Source organism: Leptidea sinapis, chromosome 27 (assembly GCF_905404315.1).
Source record: "Leptidea sinapis chromosome 27, ilLepSina1.1, whole genome shotgun sequence".
Classification (NCBI taxonomy): domain Eukaryota; kingdom Metazoa; phylum Arthropoda; class Insecta; order Lepidoptera; family Pieridae; genus Leptidea; species Leptidea sinapis.
Genome location: NC_066291.1, coordinates 7,754,007 through 7,776,007, shown reverse-complemented (window position 1 = coordinate 7,776,007; position 22,001 = coordinate 7,754,007). Strand labels below are relative to the sequence as shown.

The 22,001-nt window shown below is 36.0% G+C and overlaps 1 protein-coding gene and 1 long non-coding RNA gene across 2 annotated transcripts in view; both read right to left on the bottom strand.

The window, feature by feature from the left end:
• Positions 1-22,001, bottom strand: part of LOC126972898 (uncharacterized) — a 193,056-nt gene that overhangs the window by 100,636 nt on the left and 70,419 nt on the right. The window lies entirely within an intron of this gene.
• LOC126972865 (protein timeless-like) lies at positions 417-21,436 on the bottom strand. The gene is made up of 3 exons (XM_050819970.1): positions 21,358-21,436; positions 2,180-2,295; positions 417-1,476 (listed from the first exon to the last, which is right to left on the bottom strand). Exons 2-3 carry the CDS (start codon positions 2,277-2,279, stop codon positions 893-895), a joined length of 684 nt encoding a protein of 227 aa, XP_050675927.1. The 5' UTR covers positions 2,280-2,295; positions 21,358-21,436; the 3' UTR covers positions 417-892.

The following is a 22,001-nucleotide window of genomic DNA, read 5'->3' as shown; positions in this document are numbered from 1 at the left end:
AACAATAAAATTTCACAAAAAAATAACAATGTATTTACAGGTACTCCCAACAAATTTATGTAGCAGAATTGATGATTCCTGGAATTTTCGAAGTGAAATACTATTTTCTTTGTCTTAGTGTTCAAGAGAAAATATTCCCATTTATATGTGAATCGAACAAACACGACTGGAAATGTTCGGTACATTAAAAAATGACATCTCTTCTCCCAATAATATCTCTTGTTCCAAACTACGAGATTTATGATTGACAGGCTGATGGCTGCCGTGATCGAAGTGGTATTTCTGAATCGATGAAATTCAAGACGAACCAAGCAGGGGAATTAAACATAAAATAAACTCAATTTGGAAAGCAGGTTACAAAATTAGAAAAACATAATACTGTTTATCGATAGAACAACTTTATTTCTGTATAGAGTATAACAACATGGGACAACAATCCCGTATAACTTTACCAGAGCCTCCTTGCACAGGATGCCAGCTAGATTATGGATACCACAACGGCGCCTTTTTCTGCCGTGAAGCAGTAAGGTGTAAGCATTACTGTGTTTCGGTCAGAAGGGCGCCGTAGCTAGTGAAATTACTGGGCAAATGAGACTATACATGGTCTGTCCCAAGGTGACGAGCGCAATTGTAGTGCCGTTCAGAATTTTTGGGTTTAAATCAGATGAACGTCTTGCTCGGCCCTTCCCTTACTATCATAAAAAAAAGCTGAACAGTATTTTGAAGAAAGAAAGAAAGAAAGAAATTGCGATGCCACTCAGAGCCTTATTGATCAATCAAGAACTGGGCAGGCCGTATCGCGTACCACCAGATGAACGAACTCCTTGCTGATCTCGTCACATTTTTTTCATAAAAACACATCGTCATAGTAAATACCACAAAAGAATAATTATCATAGATAACTTACAGACTCTGGAATCGTCACGAGTTTGATAATAGCTTTGTCTATGCGTTGGCTAAACAGATTCCATATAATTTGGTTTTGTATGGTGTGCGGCACCCCATTGTAATTTGCAAATATCTCACTGATTTCCTCGGGAATGTGAAGTATGTTTCTTAGCAGCAAAAGTGTGTTAGTGATGTTGGTGCATTGTTCGAGTGATAGCTTTGACTTCTGCTCAACATTCAGCTCAACATCTAGCTCAGCATTCTTTTTCAGAAATTCAATGACAACTTTTGTTGTTCTGTCGTCTTTGAATGCAGACTTTGTAGATGCCAATAGGCTGTTAATCTCAAATATGGTGTGTCTCCCAACGTCAGCGTTCGAAGCCGTCTTAATCGAGAGTAAACACTCGACAGGAATGGTCAAATTGACAAGAATCTTTATCAAGAGCTCTACGGTCTTGTCTTCTTTTGTATTTATCAAAAGGGGGATCAAATCTTTTTGGATATTTTGCCCGAAACTTATAGCCCTTCTGTACGTGCGTAAATTCCTATCTTCTGTCAGTATATTATGTAGTATGCATTCCAAAGCATCTGAAATAGGCAGAGTTATATGAGATTTTTAGTTAACGATAAAGAATTTCATTTACAATTAATATCTTTGAGCAACTTCAAAAAGTTAAGGTTACTAATTCATGTCAATTTATTCAGTTAAGGTCATAATAGCTCATTCAATACAGCACCTCACCCGCGTTGTTGCTATTCTTGTTAAACCACGCCTTCAAGCAGATATTATTATGTGCTAGAAACAAACTCCTTTAAACAGCAATAGAAATGGGGCACAAAAAACCTATTTGTCAAGGATCAATAATTGAACCTTACGTTAAAGCGGCAAGGATTTGTATTAATGGATGTTTTCATAGTTAACATAAATACATATTCGTATGGACACTGAAGGCAGTAGTCGGCGAGTAGATCACTCGGTAACAACAGCAACCCGCTGCTCGCCTAACATAGATATTTGTTTTGTTTTGAATGCGCATTGAAAACGCATGGCAAGGCGTTTTAGTCTAGTGCCGGGTGGTTCTAGTGAGCGATGGCCTTTACATTGCCAGATTACATTTTCTATTACATTACAATTTTCAGGTTAAACTTGACAACAAATCCCAAAATGTAGTAGATTTTTTAATTCCATAGTTACTTTATTTAAAGTATAACATTAATAAACTGCTGTCGGCATTTTTTATCACAAAGTCTTATATACTAAATTTAACTCTCAAACCACAAATAGCCATACCATTACAGTTTTCATTTATGCAATATCCCTTTGAATCAGAAAATCCTAGGCTACTGAAAGTGCTGTGAATTAGCGGACCTCGAAGAATCCATCCATCCATATTTTCGACTCGGAAACTGCAACAAAAAAATTATAAACTGTTAAAACTTCGCGAGATTTATTTTATTGTGTAATAAAATTTTGAATGCGTTTATTATGTTTAAAACTTTGATCAATTCCTGCTATTTAATATTTTTTGAGATTTATATTGAATAATACCCACAATTGAATAAGGCGTTAAAGAAAACAGAATTGCAGAGATTGCATCGGACAAAGATTATGGAGCGGTCGTTCAATACACTTTAAAATCTTAGATAATTTATAAGTCTAGATAGAGTCTCTTGCTGTTAGACAACCGATGAAAACAGGAATATAAGTTTAGTGTGCGCAACAAGCTACGTCTTAGGCCGGGTTCCCATTATGCCGGACGGGCGGATTTACCGGCTCGGTAAAACTGCCGGAAGACCTAATGGCTAAAGAATATATATGAAGCTGTTCACATTATGCCGGATCCGGAAAAAATACCGAGACCGGCATTTTTACCGAGCGTTTTGTCACTGCGAAGCAAGTCATTCGGCTCGCTAAAAGTAGACGTGTAGCATTGACATTCAAGCAGAAACTTTAATTACGCTTGTCCAAGATCCGGTGTAATGTGAACATTCTGTCCGGTGTCCGGTTTCTGTCATATCTACCGGTCCGGCATAGTGGGAACAAGGCCTTACAGTCGCGAATTGTATGATCATAAAATCTCACATAGCTCACTTAATTCGTATTTGCAGTCAAATTGTACTTTCAACCAAAGAAAACTAAAACCACACGAAATTCACGAAAGCAAAAGAATACTATGCACACGACCACTTTGCCAGCTCGGCACTCAGCATGGATTAACGGCGTTAACAATAATTAAAGTAGGCTATGGTATGACACTTTGTGTAAGTGTGCGTGCATTGCTCAAAATAAAGGTTAGTTCTCTCAATTTATTTCGACGTTTTCACAGCTGTCATAGTCTTTCTAGCTGTATTTAAATGATCTCAGTTTACAATATTATTGACACTTCTCGGAAACAAACATCATCGCACCATATTCATCATATAATGGAGACCTCTCAGCAATACATTTTTAATATCATCCATATATCGGCTCTCATCAAGCCTAGATCTGAAACATTGTTCTGCTATAAATTATAGTCAACCTTAGAGCCTCTAAATAAAAGCCTGTTTCAAAGCCAAAAGTAATTGAATACCAAACCATCTGAATAGAATATTTTTATAAACTGCCTAGACTTCAATATAAATAGGTACATAGAGTAGAAGGTACATAAAAGTTGAGAAGAGAAGTAACAGCCGATTTGCCGCTTGTGTGCTACGTTGCCGCTCCTCGTGATCAAAGTACGTTGTCTAAACAGACTGGTTTTCTTTTTCTAATAAAATTTTAATATTTATTTCCTTTTAAAATTTCACTTTTATAATTTAGGGATTTTAATTAAATAATTAATTTTAATATACTTAATTAATTTAATGGTCCACAGACCAGTATATTAAATGTATTTTCATATATATGCAATCCATAATGCATAAAATAATGTTAGTTATCAAAGAAAAACGCTATTTTGATTCTATTTAAAATAGCTTTATTTTATAGACAAATAATATATATACTTTTATTATCAAAATAATTAATGTTGTGACAATACGACAGAAAAAGATCCATCGTCCACATAGCATTCGCTTTAAAAAGGCGAACAAAATAGTGAAAATTTATCATTAGTTAACCTATAGTTAAAAATGAAAAATTTAATAAATAAAATACGGGTTGCACTCCGAGAGTGCCGGCTAAAGTGAAAACTTTGATCATTAACGTTGTGCAATTTTGAATATTTTGGAATGGTTAATAGGAGTTTATTTTCCAGACCAAGCGTTGATTTTCTACCTAGGAGCTAGTACATGCCTCTAAGCTTTTTCTTTGCTTATTACATTTTGGCTTGGATATGATGTCGCCAAGTGAGTGTCCTATCCAAATGTAAATGTATATATTTGACTATCGTGTGTGGTGGCAATACAATTCTGTCATGTGTCACAGATGGGCAGTCTCCTCTTTTAAGTGTGAATGTTATATGGACTGACTTTGCTGGAATTGCTCTAATTCTTGACTTCTTCAGCGACACTCAATTTTAATCCAGGCGTTCTTGCAATTTTGTGGATACTATATTTTGATTTTTATCACAGGAGAGCGCTACAGTATCGTCTGCATAGCATTGCAGTCACCACTTCTTCTGAGATGGGTTGGTCAGCAGTATCGATTGTATACAAGACGGGACCCACCACTGAACCCTGGGGCGTGTGACTCGTATAGGTTAGACAGGACCACAATTTAGTTGTCAATATGCATTTTTTTGGTAATTGTTTTATTAATTTATTAAATTTTTTAATATTTTTATATTTCTGCTGCTACGAAATCGAATCCCGGTTCCTATTTTGCCTTAGGCCTGCTATTACTTGCTATTACTAAATTTATTCGAACAAAACGTGAGAGGTTCAGAGAGATCTCTCAGTACCAAAAAAACTACGGACACTCGTAGGTAATAAGTAGGACAGAAAAATATGTTGTGAAACGCTGAAAACGAGTGGTACTTAGTAGGTGATTGTCATTCCTAGTTTTTATACTATGACGCTGCGTTTATTATAGGAACCGGGCATTAGGGCATGTCCGGTTATATTGACTATAAGCTCCAAACTTCAAGTCTTTAATGATACGCAAAAGAGTCACAGCGGGAATGTCTGCCATGGGAGTCATTTCTCATGATAAAATTTTGTTTCCTTATATGATTTCGGTGAATATAATTGTTGATAAAAGTATCAACCAATTAGATATCCTTTTGAGAAATGTGTATTCTCAAAATTAAATACCAATGGCATCAGTTTATAATTCACGAAAAATATATATTTTATTAGGTACAGAAGCGGGTGCATTATACTTAGAATTAATTTGACTAATAGTCTGAATATTAATTTTAATTATGTAACGACCACAAAAAATACACAATATACGAACACAAACAATTGACACCACAGCAACAAACTAAGTTCGCAATCAAAACGAAAATGCAAGACAATTAACAAAAGTAAAGTTGAACAATGAAAGAAGCCCTTGGGAGCCTGAAAATTTGGTAAACGTCACGTGGCCATCTACGCGATCCGAAGCTGAATTTAACGAAACTCAAATTAATTGCTACGATGATGCAAATATCATTTATAGTTTAATATTATAAAGACGTAAAGTTGGCGATTCGCCAATGGCGAGGTTGCAGGCGGTAATCTCTGGATCTACTGAACCGATTATGAAAATTCTGTTATCAATTGAAATTAGAGAAGCACCGTAAGCTATATATTAATCCGCAAAATGAAGGCTTTATGAAGTGAAACTTCTAATGCGATTTACAACAAGATTGCTAGCTTATGAACAATAAAATAAATATTTAGTATCCTAACAATATAGAAAAAAATACTTAAAGCGCGTTTTAGAGTACATACATATCTACACACATATATATATATATATATATATATATATATATATATATACAATCTATCAACAGGTCAACAACGATTTTCGCAAGTAGTACTTTAATAATTCACCATTATTTTATTAAACTTCGAATTTATCTAACTAATAATTTGAATTTTAATTTATGAACTTATGTTACGACCACAAAATACACCTTCCACGAATTCCACCTTCGCACGACACGCCACAAGTTAGGATATCATCCCCACCATCTGGATGTGTGGCGGTCCTCCACAGTGCGGTTTTCAAGAAGCTTTCTTCCGCGTACTACAACGCTGTTGAATGAGCTTCCTTGTGCGTTGTTTCCGGGACGATACGACATGGGTACCTTCAAAAAAAGCGCGTACACCTTTCTTAAGGGCCGGCAGCGCTCTTGTGATTCCTCTGGTGTTGCAAGAGATTGTGGGCGGCGGTGATCACTTAACACCAGGTGACCCGTACGCTCGTATGTCCTCCTTTTCCATAAATAATGAAAAAATACACACAATATACAAACTCTACCTATAAGAGTAGATTTGATGTTAGTATTTATGTAAACACCACAGCAACAAACTAAGTTCGCAATCAAAATGAAAATGCAAGACAATTAACAAAAGTAAAGTCGAACAATGAAAAAAGCCCTTGGGAGCCTGAAAATTTTGTAAACGTCACGTGGCCATCTACGTGATCCGAAGCTGAACATTGTGAAACGCAAATTAATTGCGACGATGATGTTTGCAAATATAATAATATCATCTATACTCTGTGGTACAGTACAGTATTATAAAGACGTAGAGTTGGTGAGGTTGCAGGCGGTAATCTCTATATCAAGCTTCATGCTACCAAGTTATTATTAGTTTCAAGCCTAATTGACAAAAATAAATATTAGCCCCCTTAGGGACTACGCGCACTTATTCAGCTCCATTCGCGTTTCGCTGAACGATTTTGGTCACACTTATACAGCTCTGCTTCTATCAGCCGCGTACAGCGTCGTAAGAATGAGAATAACTTTAAATCACGTCTGCACTCTTTAATCATTGCGTGCATAATGATTACGTCAAATCAATGCAGGAACAATACAGGTCGCAACTTATCGACAAGGAGTCGTGAACCTTATAACTTCATATTATGCTGTTTAGAGGTTCATGCACAATGCAGAATTCACTTCTGACATGAGTACTTTGTACGCACGCAATTTTTTCTTGGTAATCGGATTTGCAAATTAAGTCAAAGAAAAACGGTCGAACGAAAACGTTTCTTACGTGTTCATAAGTGTCATTTTATGACTGACATAAATAAACTCTACAAATGCACTTTCCAGAAGGCGAAGATTGTTTCATAGAGATCTATTTCCCATACCTTTGAAAACATTATTATATTTTAATGCCATTGTTTGTTTACTACACGGCCAAGTCGAGTTATTAAGTTTTTTTGTTGTAAGCTTTTACAAGAAGATCCCAGAATATGTTAAAAACAAATGTATTACGAAATTCGAAAGAATTGTTAAAAACATATAAGATGACTTTCTTAATGATACGACAGAGCTAGAATGGAGCGACGGTTATTAAATGATAAATTTTATTGTACGATATTACATTGTAACCACATTTATATGAAAAAAAGAAGCCCACTCTCCCAGAAACAAATGGCAACGCGGAATAAAATAGACTTCTCTAGGACAGTACCACACTTTGTAGTCCTGGAGATTCCATCTAATATCAGGGTACTTCGATCTTATTTGAATGCCGTACACGTCCATTTGGAGACTTGTTCCTACTCTATTTGACCGGGACACATGTATCCTATCGGACGCATGATATCGTAATTTATTTACGATAATAATAATAATTGATACTCGATAACTCTTGTTTTTACTTAGTAATTTACATTTACATTTTTTTTGTTTACTCGTATAACGGCCGTTCGCAATATACTATCTACAGATAGAGATAAATTACTACCTTCTACTGTCAGTAATTAGATGTCAATAATCTGAAGCTGTCCCAATATACCCTATAAGTCATTCTTGTCGCCTCATACTGGGACGCGTGAATTGCAATTTCCATACAAACTTCTATCGCTGGTAAGCTATGCGTCGTCCTATTGACAGACAGCGTGTACGGATAAGGTGAGTTACCGTCGATAAGTTTATTGGGACGGAAAAGTCAACGATAGTTACGATTTTTATCTCAAGTAAGAGATAGACTGAATATTGGGAACGGCCGTAAGGCATTCACTATTTGACGTTTGAGTATTATTGTTGCATTACTTTACATAATATTTTTGATTTAATTTACTTAATATAATATTGAAATGAATTGTAAAACGATGAAGAAGCAAATGTTGATTTAAAAGAGTGTCAATGACATTATTGCTACTTCTTCTCATTAAGGCTCAACCCTTTCCGAAGTATATGTGAAATGAAAAGAAAACTTTCAACATTCATAAGTGTCATTTTCTTGACCAACATGTATACAGTGATTTTTATTCGACGCTGTTGGCTGTTGCCGACTTGGTGCTTTAAGGTATGGAACTCTTATCCTCCTCGTTGCCTATCGGTGACAGGTCAAAACTATGGTTTGAGCGCTCCTGCAGGCTTGGGTAATGCGGTGGTATCCATGAATGAAAAAACCAGAGAAATTAAAAGACACTACAATCATGCCTCCAGGTCCAGTTGCACAAATTTTCATTATAATCGATACAGTAGTCTCGGAGTTATTTATAGAGCGGAAAACACTCCCAAAATGGAAGACCGTAACTATTTTAATAATCTTCTATGCGTGTGTCTATTATCCGAACTCAGATAATTTGTACGTCTATATCGACTCTTACTGTTACACAACCGATGAAAAAAGGCCAGGAATATAAGTTTAGTGTTCGTGACAAGCTACGTCTTACACTCGCGATTTGTATGACACTTTGTGTTAGTGTGCGTGCATTGCTCAAAATAGAGATTAGTTCTAAACTGAATTTCTATCGAAGTTTTCACAGCTGTCATAGTATATCTAGACGCATTAGTGATCTAAGGATCTGAAAGCTCTGTGATGATAATTTTTACAGTCCACAGTTATTTATAGCGCGGTTCCTGCCGTTCAATCAGTAGCTGATTTTTTCCTGTTTCGCCCCGGGTTTTCGTCCCACGTTGATTTTTATTCCTGTTTCGTCCCACTTTTTAAAATGTTCTTTTAGTACAGTTTTTAAAATATTTTGTAAGCTGTCCGTACAAAACATGTTGTAAAACACACAAATTACTATCCGAGGCGAATAAAGAACAAAAAGTGGGGAAAAACAAGAATAAAATAATAAATTATTAATTATTCTTATTTTCGAGACGAAACAGGAATAAATCTGGGTCGAAAAATGAATTTTTTGTGTGGGGCAAAACTTTACGGGGTGAAACAGGAACAAATCTAATAGCTTCGTTTTCGATTAAATTTCGTTCTAATAATAATTTTGTTTTTAGTAATATGATTGTGTATTCGCACCGTTGCCCGAGCCATGGCACCTCTACCGCGTTCATTGTCATCTTTCAACGCGTTCTTGGACAAGAATGCTCAAGGGGATCTATTCAATGATGGGTGGACTTCCCTAGTTTCTGAAATACTAAGATATGCGGAGAGCATTGAAATTATATAATAAATTCAATTAATATTCCTTTTTTGTTCGTAATTTTTCCTTTTTGTGCTTCGTCTAATAAGTGTAAGTGGCACTACCGTATTCGATAATAAATAAATATATATGTATATCTGGCACGAGACTCACGTCATAGTCTCGTGCCAGATTTTGGCGAGACAACACGTCCTGAGGATGCCTCGTGTAGAGGCGAAACACGTATGGAATTGTTTTGGAGACAAATACTGGCGGAAGTAACACTAAAGAAAACTTAAATAATTTGTATAATTATGGATTTCCGCAAAGTAACGCCTAATTCAATAATTTTTTTTTAATAAATAAATGTTTATTATAGTTGTTGGTTTCGAGGTAGCCCCGTAACAGGGGCGTGCATATCATATAGGCAATTAGGCAGTATCTACCTCGTTATAAACCTAAATAAATATAGCACTAGTGTTAAAGTTAATGAAGTTTCATTTGGTTCCGTTATTTATAACCAAACTTCTATTGAACACCCTCTCATAAATTTTTTTCTTACGCTAGATACTAGAGTCCTACGGTTAGTCATTTTTGCATATTCCAAAGCTCAACTAAGACTAGTTAGATCCTCAGTGCCTACCTTGAAAACCAATGCTCGCCCCTGCCCCGTAATTACAACCAACTCGTCTATACAAAATTAGTAATTCGTTTATGGGCCATTGTATCCACTTTTAAAACAACTTTCCCGGTAATATAAAGGAGCTATCAATATGTAAAGTTAAAAATGTCGTTAAGAAAATTAAATGTAAAAAACCGTATTACAAAATATTAGTCTTTATGCCTAAAGGCCCCTGGGATCAAAGTTGCTAAACTTCACTTAGCTTAATATAAGTTTGAATAATGATGACAGATTTACTTGGGGTCCACATATAGCGCATGTTTGCTCAAAACTAAGATCAATCTTGAGCAAACTAAGCATACTCAAATACCAATTACCATATGAGACATTACGACTCCTGTATATGACCCTAGCTGACTCTGTCATCGCTTATGGTATTAGTAGTTATGGTAGGTCCTACAAAACAAATCTGAAAGATATTTATAACCTGCAGTTAAAATTACTCAAAACAATTGTACCAAAACCTGTAATAAATAAAAATAAGGAAAATTATGATCAGCTCTTTGGAAATTGTTGTGCCATGAATGTGTATGATAAAGCTAAATTTTCTATTTTAACCGAAATTAATAATCCCACCCTGTTAATCGAAAAAAATAGACCCTTTGGTTTACGACAACTTGATATAAATCACAAATACATTTTACCAAAAATTTATAATAAATATGGGAAGAGAACGGTCAATTACGTATTACCAGATTACATTAACGAACTGCCCAAAGAGCTGCAAGAAATGTACATAAATACCACGAAAATCAAAACTCGCTTTAAAAGATACTTCCTGAAAAAAGAATAGAATTTGGATAAAAAGAATTGAATGGCTCTAGGTAACCGGATAAACCCGTGAGGTTTTGGTGGTACTTATTTCATATAAATGTATTTTTTTTTTATGAAAATATTTTTTTTTTATGAAAATAAGGGACAAGACGAGCAGGACGTTCAGCTGATGGTAATTGATACGCCCTGCCTATTACAATGCAGTGCCGCTCAGGATTCTTGAAGCCCCCAAAAATTCTGAGCGGCACTACAACTGCGCTCGTCACCTTGAGACAATATGTTAAGTCTCATTTGCCCAGTAATTTCACTAGCTACGGCGCCCTTCAGACCGAAACACAGTAATGCTTACACATTACTGCTTCACGGCAGAAATAGGCGCCGTTGTGGTCCCCATAATCTAGCCGGCATCCTGTGCCAAGGGGCCTCCCACTGGTAACTGTATGTATTTGTTCTGTATTGGCCAATAAACTACAAAAAAAATCAACATAATAATGATAGAATATATAAATGTAAAATATGCATATCGTGTATTAAAATTAGTTTTAAATATATTCATAAGTTATTTTAATTTATGACATGTAGAGTGCTATACTTGAGAGTGGCCTACTTACAAAATAAACATTTTGAATTGCTATTGGTCATATTTAGTAGGTATAATAAATTTGCCAAAAGCCGCTCTATGTATTCAATAAAATGAATTCGTATTCTCTTCTAAAAGACGATATTTCTAGAAGGTATCAATATATCTATCAAATTCATTCGCAGCAGTGAATCACTTATATAAGCCGTCGATCGTCGAGCACAAGTACCAACTTCGGACGTCACGTGGTCTCGTGTTCGGACACGTGCGCCCGTTCACAACTCGATAATGATACTACCTTATATTATAATAACTACATAATACTGAACACTTACATTTTTTACTAAATTAGTTTTGTAATACATCATCTATTGTATCATTTATAAACACCAGTTTGGAATGGTTTCATTAAGATGAGCCTAATAAAAAAAAATAGTAGGCATTTTACTATTTATGATATTATGTCACATCTACGTTATTCATCTGTTTTGGGTCAAAGAGAGTTCAGAAAAACAGATGATAAGGGTTGCAGGATGCATTGTTTTTGCGAAAACTTGTTCAAAAATTGTATTAATATATAATGCAAATCCATTTCCGACTTCACATAGTCAATAGAGATGACCTAAAGGATGTCTGGTTCAAAGTATAGTAATACCTGTAAAGTTTCACCGTGTATATTATAGTAATTGACACACATTTATACAAATTATTTTACCTCAAGTGTCCTCAATGTCCTATACTATGAGTACAAGAACACGATATATTTATTACGATAGATATTTAAGTATACATAAAAATATATAAACATTCATGACTTCGAAACAAATATTATTATAAATAATAATTGCACCTACCAGGATTCGAACCAGAACGACATTCTAGCTTAGAAGGCAGGGTGACTCACGACTGGTTTAAAATTTAAATGGATCATTTTAGGTATATGAATTAAAATATTCCAAGGAGCTTAAGCTTCATTCTACCATGTAGAAAGTTCTAGCACAGAGTAGGGATATAGGATACAAACGTAGATATATAACCTGTGATAAGGCATTCATATGTGCATAGATTTTAATGTGTTGTTCAAAATAAGATTATAGACATTACTGGTAACTTGTAACACCGGATCCACATGTTGCGAACTTGCCGAAGTATGTGTGATGAGAGTTGAGACGAATGCAGGATTACAGTAGTTCGCTATTATATTATTTGTATTTACATACAAACCTCGTCCACACAAGACCTTCAATAAATTTTATATTTAAAGTAGCAGCGAAATCCGGCGTTACTCGGTTTAAATTACATCGCATGTTTAAATTATTATTATAACTGATAATGCTGCACGCATTTTGGAACTTCCCAGATCATTTCAGAAATTTTTAGAATTTTCTAGACCGCTTCGCATCAATTTCATCACTTGTACACATTTTGTAACTTTCTAGATCATTCCAGAAAGCCTTAGAACTTTCTAGATTTATTACATCAGTTGCACACATGGAACTCTCTAGATCATTCCCGAGATTTTCAGAATTTTATATTAGTAAGAGCAGGACAGATGTATATAATTTCACATTTTTGCCACCCACAACCACCCACTTCCACCCATCCCGACCAATCTCCCCCCACACAACAGGGGACCGAGGGGTATTTGCCACCCCAACGGGAATTTGATCGAAGTTGCGGATGATAGAGAAAACCATAGACATACGTACGAACATTAGCATTTTATATAATATATTAAATATTAATCAAGATGTTGTGTTTGGTCTAGAAACTGAATAGTTGATAGAACAGATACCTAAATGTTTATTTTAAGAACTTAAAAAACACATCAATCATGCCTCCAGGTCCTTCAAAAGAGTTATTGCTGACGCGAAGTCGAAGCACATTGTCAGAATTGGCGAGAGACTTGCACGCCTTCCCTCGGGAACTCGTGCGTTCTGGTCGCTCGCCAAGGCTGTCCAAGGAAACTTCTGCCAGCCAGCCATTCCGCCACTGCACAGGGATGATGACTCGCTGGCCCATGACGCGAAAGAGAAAGCTGATCTCCTGGGCTAGGGAGCCCAGAGAGGGCTTCGCGTCCAACTCGACTCTGGATGGCCAAGGTGCACCACCACCACATATTCCGCGGTGCGATTCATATATGCCGGAGGTAAAAATCCGGCATAGTGCCGTGCTTAAGGCGCTTCTCACCTTGGACATTCACAAATCGAGCGGGCCCGATGGCATTCTCCCGATAGTGCTGCGGACATGTGCTCCGGAACTGGTGCCGGTCCTTACCCGTCTTTTCCGGCTCTCCTACTCATCAGGCGTAGTCCCGAAATTATGGAAGGCGGCTTTAGTGCACCCGATCCCTAAGAAAGGTGTACGCTCAGATCCGTCCAACTACCGCCCCATTGCCATTACCTCCATTTTCTCCAAAGTAATGGAGTCGATCATCAACCGCCAGCTCTTGGGATACCTAGAGGGGTACCAGCTGATCAGCGACTGCCAGTACGGTTTCCGTCAGGGTCGCTCAGCTGGTGATCTTCTTGCATACCTCATCCATAAATGGGCGCAAGCGGTTGAGTCGAAGGGAGAGGCGTTGGCGGTGAGTTTGGAAATAGCGAAGGCCTTCGATCGGGTGTGGCATAAAGCGCTTATAGCGAAACTGCCATCCTATGGGCTTCCCGAGAAGTTGTGCAAATGGGTCACTAGCTTGTTGGCTGATCGGAGCATCAAGGTTGTTATCAACGGTGCATGCTCCGACTTAAAACCCATAAACGCTGGTGTCCCGCAAGGCTGCGTGCTATACCCTACGCTGTTTCTTCTGCATATCAATGATATGCTGCAAATCAGCAATATTCATTGCTATGCAGACGACAGCACAGCGTATGCTTCCTACACCGGCCGCGCCAACATGTCCCGGGATAGCGTCGACGAGCACCGGAACAAACTTGTGTCCGAAATCGAGACTATGCTTTGCAAAGTCTCAGAATGGGGCCGACATAATTTAGTCCAATTCAACCCCAAGAAGACACAAGTTTGTGCGTTCACCACTAAAAAGTCTCCCTTTGTCGTATCCCCTCGATTCGAGATCACTCCTCTAACTTCCACAGCCTGTATTGGCATACTTGGCGTCGATATATCGAGCGACGTTCAGTTCCGTGGTCACTTGGAAGAGAAGGCCGAACTGGCCTCTAAAAAGCTTGGTGTACTCAGTAAGGCGAGACAGTACTTCACTAAAAGCCCCCGCCTGCAACTTTATAAGGCGCAAATTCGGCCTCACCTGGAGTACTGTTCTCACCTCTGGGCGGGTGCTCCCCAGTACCAGCTTCTTCCATTTGACCGCATACAACGAAGAGCGGCTCGAATCATCGACGATCAAGTCATCTCCGATCGGCTTGATTCTCTAGCATTGCGTAGAGATGTGGGTTCTCTCTGCATCTTCTACCGCATTTATCACGGGGAGTACTCATAGGAGCTGTTCGGGTTGATTCCAGCGGCCGAATTCCACCATCGGACATTAGGTGCAAAGTACCATCCGCATCACGTAGACGTCTGGCATTCCACAACCGCGCGTTTTGTTCGAAATTTCTTGCCTCGCACAGCCACTTTGTGGAATCAACTACCGGCAGCAGTCTTCCCGAACAGATACGACTTAGGGACCTTCAAGAAAAAAGCATACTCCCATTGTTGCGGATGTCCATGGGCGGTTGCTCCACCTCTCCCTATCCCGTGAGCCTCTTGCCCGTTTGCCCCCTCTCATATAAAAAAAAAAAAGATGTATCTACCCTTTAAGAAATATTTTGTACCGGTTCTTTATAAATTTGGTGCAGCTACTTGTACTATTATATATTCATTGGTGCAGCAGAGGTTACTTTAAATAAATAAAAAATAGGAACACGGTTGACCCTATTTGCCATCTCTGCAATTTCCCACTAATTCCATACCTTAGCGCTTCAAATTGTACTAATGAGGATTTTGAGCTCTAGGAGCTCAAAAGTCTGGTAAAGTTTTTTATTTAATTTTCAAAACAGCAATAACTTTTGAATGAATTCACCTAATTTCAAGCGGTTGAGCCTCATAATCTTTGAGTTTCACTTGATCGAACTCGTAATTTAGAACTTATTCCGAAAAAACACTTTTTTCGGTTTAATTGCGTCAACGATGACTCACGAACCAATTCACCGATTTTGACCGGCTTGGTAGCGATCGACGTGGTATTTTGATGTTCAGAGCTGATTGGTTTTTGGAAAAAAAAAATTATGAACGATGCGAGACTTGAACCCGCGACTTCTCGCGTTCCGTTCGAGCGCTCTTACTAACTGAGCTAACCGTTCGAGTGAAGTATCGTCATAAAATCTTGGATCCACTTTACAGTTGATAACCTGCCCAACCCCAATATTTGCATATTAGGAAATTGACTTGACATGTTGCTCTTGCAAATAAAAATATTTACAAAGCATACAAGATTTTATACCTTGCAAATTAATTCAGAAATCAAGATTTGATAGATTGCATCTATCTTTTATGTGTAAGTCATTATCGCCAAAATAGTGAATATTTATAGAAATATAATAAAAATTATTATTTTTTTTCTAACGCACATTTGGTATTAAAAAATTGATACTTATATAAACTTTGTCTTTAACACTACATCATTTGGACAAAAATTTGAATAGTTATGACGATGACGATAAACAACCGAGTCCACGATATTATGTTGCGGTCCGGTGGCAGGTGAATGGGACGGACGCGCAGGCATGTTGGACGACTGCACCCGGGGGAGTTAACAATTTTAAACACCTGCAGTTCTCATTAGTTCTCATTAATTCAGTTGGGTGCGCCAAAGTTCACCTAAAATTTCAACTCCAATAATTGGAAATCCGAAAATGTTCTTCCTAACATTTTTAATTGTCTCTAATGTTAATAATTCCGAAGCATTCAACTTCATAATGTCAGTAGCAATAAACATCTATTATACTTTTATTTGTTTTCTTATATTTTCTCAACATAACCATCGTTTATACTATTCTTCAAAGTCATATCTTTTTTGTTTAGATTTCTTTTTATTCATAATGGACCCATCAGCGACTGGGTATGCGCGAGCAAGCTATTGCCCTTGCTGAGAGCAAAGGAATGATTCCAAGGCAAAAAATTTGTAATTATCATAAAAAACCAATGACGATTGTACATTCATCCAATCGGACTGTGGGCTCTTTTATATGTAGTAAAAATGCATGCAGAGTCAAATCTAATGTTTCCGAGGAAATGGTACTTGGTTTGACGGTATTCGAATAACATTATCACAAGTATTTTATCAACTACAATTTATTAAAATTGGTTAGGTTAGGTTATGTTAGAACAGTTAAAACAACGCACGAGCCGAGCGTAGCGTGCCGCGGTAGCGGCCGGCGAGTGCCAGAACCAAATTGTAGGCGTTTCCCCCCATTAACAAATTAGGGAGTGGGGAGGGTAGACTTTTATTTTTTTTTTCTTGAAAACTGTCTAATAAGAGTGGTAGCACTATAATCGTGGACCAAAGCTCTATCAACTACAATTCATTAAAATTGGTTAGGTTAGGTTATGTTAGAACAGTTAAAACAACGCACGAGCGGAGCGTAGCGTGCCGCGGCAGCGGCCGGCGAGTGCCAGAACCAAATTGTAGGCGTTTCCCGCCATTAACAAATTAGGGAGGGGGGAGGTCAGACTTTTATTTTGGTTTGAGTATGAGTGAAAATATTATGGCGAGTATGTTTAGGGATAAAAGCGTTATGATAAAAAACAGTAGGAAGTTAAATATACATAGGTATTTACATTAATGATGTTATTAATTACAATTTTCGGAAACATCAGTATTATGAGTATCGCTACCGACTACAAATAGTATGAATGAAAACTTTAGGATGAAAATTTTTAGGAAGAATGATCATTCGGATTACAAATAGTTAGGAAGAACAATTTCGGGTAAAGAACTTTAGGTGAGCCAATATGGACCCTCTTCAGCTACTATCAACAAATCGCAGGGTCAAACCTTAAAGGTATCAAAGCATACATCTGGGCACGCCATATATTCCCCACGGCCAGCTATACGTGGCTTGCTCAGGCTTTGAAGATCTGTATTTATGCTGATCGAAATAAATCGTTTAACATAGTTTTGCATTACTATCAATCATCATATACATTCGTATCCATCTATCCTAACATCTATTATAACACTAGAAATGAGGGATTGCTTGTAACTAATGCTAGTAGGCTTCATAAGATACATAATAGCTTTAAGGGTAAATGTATACACTTCTATAATAAAGTCCCAGCCACTGTTCAGGCATTATCTATAAATAAATTTAAATGTTTTATAAAAAAATGCCTCTGTCGTAAATCCTATTACTACACTGCTGAATATCTAAATGATCGGACAGCCTGGGACTAGATTATAATTATTTTATAGCGATAGAAATGACTGTACAATATTGTATGTTTTTATTGAAAAGAGCGCAAAAAAAACATACTGGGAGAGTTTCTTGCGCCGCTTCTCTCTCAGAGCGCCATTTGTTTCCGAAGCGGTAGTAGTATCTAGTAAGTAGTTATTAGAGATGACATCAAAAAGAATTCTAAAGGAATCAATTTTGAGAAAATAAATGCCTTTTATGCCTTTTAACATACAATAGCGTTTATAATACCTATTAGTGAGATCATTATAAAAATTATTTGTTCCAATTTAATTTCAAATTATAATGTTCCATTATACAATGTAGTAATTGTTCGAACACTTATAAACTGGAGGACGGCTGGACCAATTTTCAAGATTTTTTTTATTTGTTGGATTTGTCGCCGTCCCGAATAGCAGAATAATATAAAAAGATTGCAATATTGACGAAAAATAAAAATACTTTCTATCATAATTCACACAATTTCCTAGGGGATAATCTCTGGATCTACTGAACCGATTTTGAAAATTCTATTACAAATAGAAAGTCACATTTTTTGTGAGTGTCTATAGGCTATATTATATTAAATTACCCGAAAAATAAAAAACGGCCGAACACTAACAATTATTTTTATAGCAAAACAACGTTTGCCGGGTCAGCTAGTAATATATAATATACATATATAACACTAAAGTATTAAATACTCTAGGCTAGGTATTCTAAAGTATATAGTTTTTAAAATAAATGTTTTTCGAAACCGTAACTATAAAAACTTAGATATTTTAAGTAACAACACACTTTAAAAACAATACCAACCCGTCGGTCCAACCTCGGGGAGATGAAAGTAAAATAACATCGGTTGAAAATTATTATCAATGATTTTTTAGTGCAAAAATCAAGTTTTTACATGGTTTTTATTGGCTTCACCTGTATGTATATTTGTTTGTAACTGACTCATATGGGCGTGATTTAGACCCACCTTAAACAGCCAGATTTCATTCAAATTTTGTAGATTTATTTAGGACCAATGCCAGTGCATTAATTTGTTAAAATTATTCCACTTTTCAATGTTCATTTTTAATTACAACCATTATCTTTAACCAATTTATCTAATATTAGGAAATTTTCAAATACCAAACAGAATATTTAATTTACCAATGCAAATAGTTTAAAAATAAAAATGCTTTTAATAGTAACATACAAAATCTCCCATTGTTCTTTAGCGTGGGGACCAAATCCAGAAATTCCGTAACGAAAATAAACCTAACACCCCCCCACTAGATCTATATAGATATTTCGCCAGTTGCCGTGGAACAGCGGAACATCACGTATGCTTTTTGTGCAGAAGGTCCCAGGTTCGAGCCTGGGGTACGTCTTGATTTTTTTTAATTTCTTTATTTTGTTTATCACATTTTTTTTATTTTTATTATTATGACAAGCATTTTTATTTAGTTTCACCTATCCTGTTGCCTGTCTGTAATCAAATCTTGCAAGTTAAATTTTACTCACTTTGCGTTTTTTTTTTAATTAATTTTATCAAAAACAACCTCAATATTATTACTTTTTTATTTTCATTGTTGTTTTTCAAATATTAATAATATGAAAATGTGTCAGTCGACAGTTGTGGTCCATTCAATGGGAAACGAGTGCCATCTTGTGTTAAAATATAAAATTATGAAAAATAAATTTATCAGTTTCTTTTCACTTTTTTGGATCACTTAGTGTATCCAAAAAATAATCCGAGCAACTGGAGTACACTGAAGAAGGGTCGAAAATACTTGGTACAAATGGTAATAAATTTCCACTTATTTTGGCTGGTGATTTCAACATCAACTTTGCTGATAAAAAATCAAAATCAGAGCGGTTGACAACTTTTCTTTCGAAAATATTGAATTTTAAAATGAATAATGATCAACAAATATCCACAACCAAATATGGGACCAACATTCACGCGATATTTTCCAGATATTTAGAAGATATCAATCTGAAACTTATGTTTCTTATTTCAGTTACCATAAGCCTATAGTTTCAATGATAAATATTCCTGAATAACCTACATGTATTGTAATATAATAAAAATATTTTGAAAAATATTTACTTCTCATTTATTTAATAAAAGAAAAAAAATTGTTTTCTTAGTGGTCACCACACTCAAAAAGTGTAACTTGAATTAATATCAAAGAAAAAAAACAAAGGATAAAAAATACTGCATAAATAAAATAAATGAATAATTATAATTGCATAGGTTGATATAAAATTCTATGCAATAGCTTTACCACGGCAGTCCCCAAGTGCCAGACATCTTTTTTTTTAAGAAACTTTTATAATTAATTTTTCACATATATTTTATATTACCAAGATAAATAATAAAACTCTACATTATTTTAACATGCACATGTAAACAATATCCTAATCTGCCTAGGCTGCCATAGGCTTAAGAAAATTTTGAATAATGGCCAGGTAATAAGAGCCATCAAAACCTGGCTCATAAAACTGTACAGTAACCTAATACAAAAGTCACAGTTTTCTTCTACACAACAGATACCTGGACCATATGGAAAGTGAGAAAAAGCAGATAAATACCCTTGACATGTAATGTTTTTTAACTCTTGCGTTACTGTGGACTGAGTTCTGTACCAATCTCTTGATAGTTCACTGGACTCGTTCACTCTCATATTTGAATTATATATGTTATATACATATTATATAGAAAGGTGTCCACTGAACACTTTGTGGTGGAGGGAAGAGTTGTGGGCACATAAGTACGAGGCAGTTCGCTCATGAGATGGACGGACCAAATGTACTAGCAGGGCAGCGGTATGTGATGAATAGTGAAGAATTTTCAATTAAGCCTCAGCCCCTCAGTAAAGACAATCCTCACACTTGACACAGTATATAATAATAATATTGACACACTTTTTACACAAATTATCTTGCCCCAAGTTAAGCATATATAGCCTGTGTTGTGTTACATGACAATGATATATTTAATACTTACTTAAACATACATAAATTCATATAAACATACATAAATACATTTAAACATCCGTGACTCGGAAACAAACATCCATATTCATCATATAAATGCTTGCACCTACCGGGATTCGCACCCGGGACCTCTAGCCTAGTAGGTAGGATCGCTAACCACTCGGCTATACAGGTTGTCGTGTATGACTAAGAAGAAGACAATAAAGACATGTGTAGTGCAAATGGAACATTAAAACAAAATAGAAATATGTACTAAAGGATATTTACCTACATTAACTTAATATTGTACAAAATTAAATTAAAAATAAGTTTGAGTAACATTGTCTCTGAAATATTATTAAGAGTGAGTGATTATTAGGAAAGCAAAACGCTTATTTTAGCACACCTGTTGGAATTTCCAATCAATAATATTATGATCCAAGCAAACACTATTTTTTTTTGGCTAAACAATTTATAACAAATTAAAGGAACGCTAATAAAAGGACCAATTTAATTAAATAATATATAATTTGTAATCGATGTAATATATTGCCTAACTTGCTTTAGTATACTCTAATAACATAATTCTACGTACCCAACTTGTAAAGTGTAGACAGCTACGTATTCACTTAACAAGTTATCAACTACATATGAATTACGATTTACAAATAGGAAAAAAGTTACGAGCAAAGAAACACTCTCGAAATGACTTGACGTTGACACTTGACATTGACAGCATTGGTATCTTTTATTTTAGGCGACCTGTGACATTGAAGTCGAATGAATTATTTTTAATTTTTATTTAATTAGATTTTAGAGCATTAGTAACAAGACCATCAGCTCAAACTCAAATTAAAGAAGAATATTAAAATATTTTTCAATATACATACTCGATTACAAGAAAAAACCCTGTTAGCTCTTTGAAAAAAAAACTGCCACTGAATGAGGCAGGGTCATAACAGGAAATGAGACAGTAGATAAAACTGCACGTGATTGAACCAACATGTTGGATGTTAGCTCCATAGTAAAAGTACCGTAAGTTTGACCGACTGCTATCAATCTATTGACAACCAGGTCAATAGTTTATGGGTCGAATTTTGATAACAAGACTAAGAACAGAAGGGTAAATGGTATGGAAATATTCAAGCAAACCTACCTGTAGCACCATGGTATAACAAATTGAAAATGGCCAGTCGGGACTTTATTATGACTATAAACAGACTGCGTTTTGGTCACTCC